We start from the raw sequence: 4,619 nt of genomic DNA on the forward strand, positions 1-4,619 counted from the left end.
AAAACATACGATTTGGAACACCCATACAACTCCTGCAAGACAGCCAAAATGCGCTCTGGGTCCTCTCGTTCAGCCCTAGGCCGATATCGAATTTCATCCTTGGCTTCTCCCTCCAGATGATCGAAAATAAAAAATGCTTGATCTAAGGGCCCCAAGCATCTAGCTCTCATACCAGCTTGAATTTCCTCTACCCATTCATCTATGCCAATTCCATGAGTTCCTCTAAACAAAGGACATTTTCTTTCTCTAGGGACAAAAAGAACACGTTCAAAGCCAGGCTGGTCCACAAACGAACCAGTGCCAGATGAAGATGCCCCACCCTTTCTTGCAGGAGCCAGTCCTTTTCTGCTTGCAACTGCTGCACCAATTCCCACAACTCCTGCAGTTCATTAGCCATAGCGATGCTGGAGGGCGAGGAATACCACTGCTACAGGTCCACTGGTTCAGATGACCTGCCTGTCCCACATAGAGCACACTGCTGCTTTGCCTTACAAACTTCACATCTGCCCCACAATCCCACACACACACACACACACTTAAAACCCACGTTACATTGGAATTACTCATACAGATAAAACTCTTAGTCAAAGTATACAGTGGGTACGGAAAGTATTCAGACCCCCTTAAATTTTTCACTCTTTGGTATATTGCAGCCATATGCTAAAATCATTTAAGTTCATTTTTTTCCTCATTAATGTACACACAGCACCCCATATTGACAGAAAAACACAGAATTTTTGACATTTTTGCAGATTTATTAAAAAAGAAAAACTGAAATATCACATGGTCATAAGTATTCAGACCCTTTGCTGTGACACTCATATATTTAACTTAGGTGCTGTCCATTTCTGCTGATCATCCCTGAGATGGTTCTACACCTTCATTTGAGGCCAGCTGTGTTTGATTATACTGATTGAACGTGATTAGGAAAGCCACACACCTGTCCATATAAGACCCTACAGCTCACAGTGCATGTCAGAGCAAATGAGAATCATGAGGTTAAAGGAACTGCCTGAAGAGCTCAGAGACAGAATTGTGGCAAGGCACAGATCTGGCAAAGGTTACAAAAAATGACTGTGGCTGAGCTCCAGAGATGCAGTCGGGAGATGGGAGAAAGTTGTAGAAAGTCAACCATCACTGCAGCCTACCCCCCTATCTCGGGGTCTTGTTCACGAGTGAGGGAAAAAAATGGTGCGCCAGGTTGACAGACAGATCGGTGCGGCGTCCACAGTAATCCGGTCTCTGTACCACCAATTGTGGTGAAGAAGGAGTTGAGTCGTAAGTCGACCTACGTTCCTACCCTCACCTATGGCCATGAACTTTGGATCATGACCAAAAGAATGAGATTGCGGATACAAGCAGCAGAAATGATTTTCCTCCGGAGAGTGGCTGCGCGCACCCTTAGTGATAGGGTGCAGAACTCAGTCACACGTGAGGAGCTCAGAGTAGAGCCACTACTCCTCCACGTCGAGCGGAACCAGATGAGGTGGCCCAGGCACCTGTTTAGGATGCCCCCTGGACGTCTCCCTGGGGTGGTATTCCAGGCATATTCATCCGGGAGAAGGCCTCGGGGCAGACCCAGGACACGTTGGAGAGACTATGTCTCCCGGCTGGCCTGGGAACACCTTGGGGGTCCTCCTGAGGAGCTAGAGGAGGGGTGTGGGGAGAGGGAAGTCTGGGAGGCTCTGCTCGGCCTACTGTCCCCGCGACCTGGTCTCGGATGAAGCAGATGAAGATGGATGGATGGATAGTTTCTCCTGTATTTTTAGTTAAATGTTGTAAAGTTTAATCAGAGCCGCACAGACGCGTTTACACAGGCAGTTAACATCGCTCAGTACCCGGAGTTGAATACATTATCTCCCAAAGTACGTCCGAAATCGCCTACTGCACACTTACGTACATTTATTTTATGTCAAATACCTACTACTCTAATGAAAATGCAGGCATTGCAGCCACTCCACCGTCTAGTCCAGGGGTGTCAAACTCAATCACACAAGAGGCCGAAAATTAAACCACAGTCTAAGTTGCGGACCAAACAGGATTAACATTTGTTGAACAGTCTAAAACTGACAATGGTTTAACCAGAAATGTGAATTTGAACAGACTGTAACAACCTTTTCCTCAATAAAATAAATGTGAAAAATTCAATTCAAAATATTTTTTCTTTAACAGTAACATCAAGCAAAATAAGAATACTGCTACACATACAAAATAGGGTATGTCATTAACTCAGAATAACAATAAAGGTTGTCTCAGTTCACAACTACGTTGGTCAAGTTTTGGGTGAAGTTGATTAGGCGATGCTGCTTGTCCCTGAACACACCAAGTAGATCCCTCCTCACCCTGAGACACCATCCTCATTCACTGATTATGTTCTGAAAATAATATTAAACACAAAACTAAATGTCTTTTAATTCTTTTTCAATTTGTTCTTTTTCTTGGAGGCTAAATTTAGCTTACTTAGCTCCGTAATGCCCATTCATATTGTACTCCTTCATGACACAAAAGACACAGGTTTTTCTCCTTGAAGAAAAATAATATATTCGCTCCCCCACCTTTCGTTAAATTTCCTTCCTTCTGCATCAGCTTTTCTCTTCTTGAGCATTTTGAGATTAATAGTAGTAGTAGCACAGCTGTCACTGCTCACTTGCCAGTGTTATAGAGAGTGAAATTTATGGTGACAGAGGCTGGGAGCCTGAGTGCGTTAGGCTATTAAATTTGTGTTTTGGGTTCAGAAAATGGGTAGGATTAACAAACCAGTGGAGAATCAACACTTTTTTTCTTGGTCTAAATTCAGGTTCACCTACAACGGGCAACAGGCTATTGCTACTGCAAAACAGGCTATATAATATTACGTGATATTACATGCATTTGGAAAGTAGCAGGGGTGCAGGTGGGCAGACAGGTGACGCAAGTTGTTGACAAAGTCAGATCGTTTCTATTTGTCAGGGAGTAACTATAGCATAAGAGGGCTTTTTATTTATTAATTAATTTCTTTATTTTTATTTATTAGTTTATTGTATATATTTTAATGTATTTGTATGAATAGCAGAGATGAAGCCAAGAAGCTTGACTCTTCATGAGGCATGGGCTGGGAGGCACATGCTGACTCCCTCTGGTTGAGATGACTCTGCTGAATATCTTCACACACACACTGTGTTGTCTGTTTTGGTGTGTTGACATGCTTCACAATGTGGCAAATAACCAGTGAATCACATGGCCTGCTGCTTACTCTCAGGCAATTGATGTTTTCTCTATGGTAAACCAGCTTTCATATTTTTGTCCTATAGGCAGGGGGGATAGGACTATCTGTTATGAGACACTTTTACATGGGCTTGTGATTTTGAGAAAGGCTGGCCACATGTCTGTAAAACATGAGCCCCTCCTGTAGGTAACACTGTTGCACTTGCAACCCAGTCATAAAAACAAGCGCCTGCATATTGCAACACTGTTTCCATTTGGCTCAGGGGTATCTGCTAGAAATGTCTGTGTATTAATAAACCATGTAATCGGAGTCTCTTGCTGATAGCAGCTGAATTCCGGTTTTAAAAAAAACACCCAGACAATCATACTGAAGCTGGGTAGTTGCTTGTAATGGATGGCTCACCGTCACCGTAGGACTCCATTTTGCTCCCGTGTAGCCTGATAGCACAATGCTGCGTTCACAGACTCTGGAATTTGGAATTTTGTTTGGAGTATCCATTAATCGCTTAAAAACGAAAAATGTGAAAGAAAACATGATAATAGCACGTTTATTAATGACACTGATGGTGTTTCATTGCGGGGTAGTTGTTATCTGTTCCATTATTCCTTGTCACAGTTATTAGTAGGATTATTAGTTAGCCTATTAGACAGTTATATAGGCCTACAAGTAAAATCAAAAGGAGAGAAGACTGTGCTACAGACATAGGTAGTACAATAACCATAGAGGAGACTAACACACAGCGAGGCAACCAAACAGCAGGATAAATGTTTAGATTTGTTTCCTCTGTTTCTTATATCCTACAATAAAAGTTTAATTACTTCATTGAAAGGAAGTGGCCATGTGCATTCATGTAAATATATAGGCCTAGACTACCGGTTTATTATGCTGTATGTAAGTATAGGAATCACGTGGTCTATTGTTCCTTAATTTCCGTGTAGAAACAGCTCAACGCATGACTATAATCTTACGTAGTGGGATTGGGGTACCCACAGAGAGCAAGTGAAGGCATCATGAGCCTGCCCCTCTCAGCAGCAGTCAGCTGCGCATTTACTTGCTTTATCAGTGGTGTCCCCACGGTAGTTGCTGATCCAAACCTTGGACTTTCATCTCGGAGAGTGACGTAGCACATCATCGGAGCTCCTTATCATCAGTTTCCTCTCCCGCTACATTTTCTAGCCAAGCTGTTGCGGACCTTGTCCAGGGCGCATCGGGTTAACAGGGTTTTTTCTTTATTAGCCTTTATCTTAAAATGACGTTAAAATCCAATAAAAACGAGCCAGCTGTCATACTGGAGCCTGTGAACAGCATTCGGACAGCGCTCTCCGATCTGTACCTGGAGCAGCTACTTCAACAACACAAACCTAAGTTTGACAAGGTAAGGTACCTTTTATTTTTATACACACACATATATATA

At 42.9% G+C, this 4,619-nt stretch overlaps 1 protein-coding gene across 1 annotated transcript in view; it reads left to right on the forward strand.

Annotated features, from left to right (window-relative positions):
* Positions 1–4,195: 4,195 nt before the first annotated feature.
* Positions 4,196–4,619, forward strand: part of mpp1 (MAGUK p55 scaffold protein 1) — an 11,666-nt gene continuing 11,242 nt past the window's right edge. Inside the window, exon 1 of the mRNA XM_020600512.1 lies at positions 4,196–4,580. Within this exon, the coding sequence (XP_020456168.1) occupies positions 4,455–4,580 (126 nt within the window). The 5' untranslated portion in view covers positions 4,196–4,454. The remainder of the gene's footprint in view (positions 4,581–4,619) is intronic.

Source organism: Monopterus albus, unplaced genomic scaffold, assembly GCF_001952655.1.
Source record: "Monopterus albus unplaced genomic scaffold, M_albus_1.0 scaffold47.1, whole genome shotgun sequence".
Lineage (NCBI taxonomy): Eukaryota > Metazoa > Chordata > Actinopteri > Synbranchiformes > Synbranchidae > Monopterus > Monopterus albus.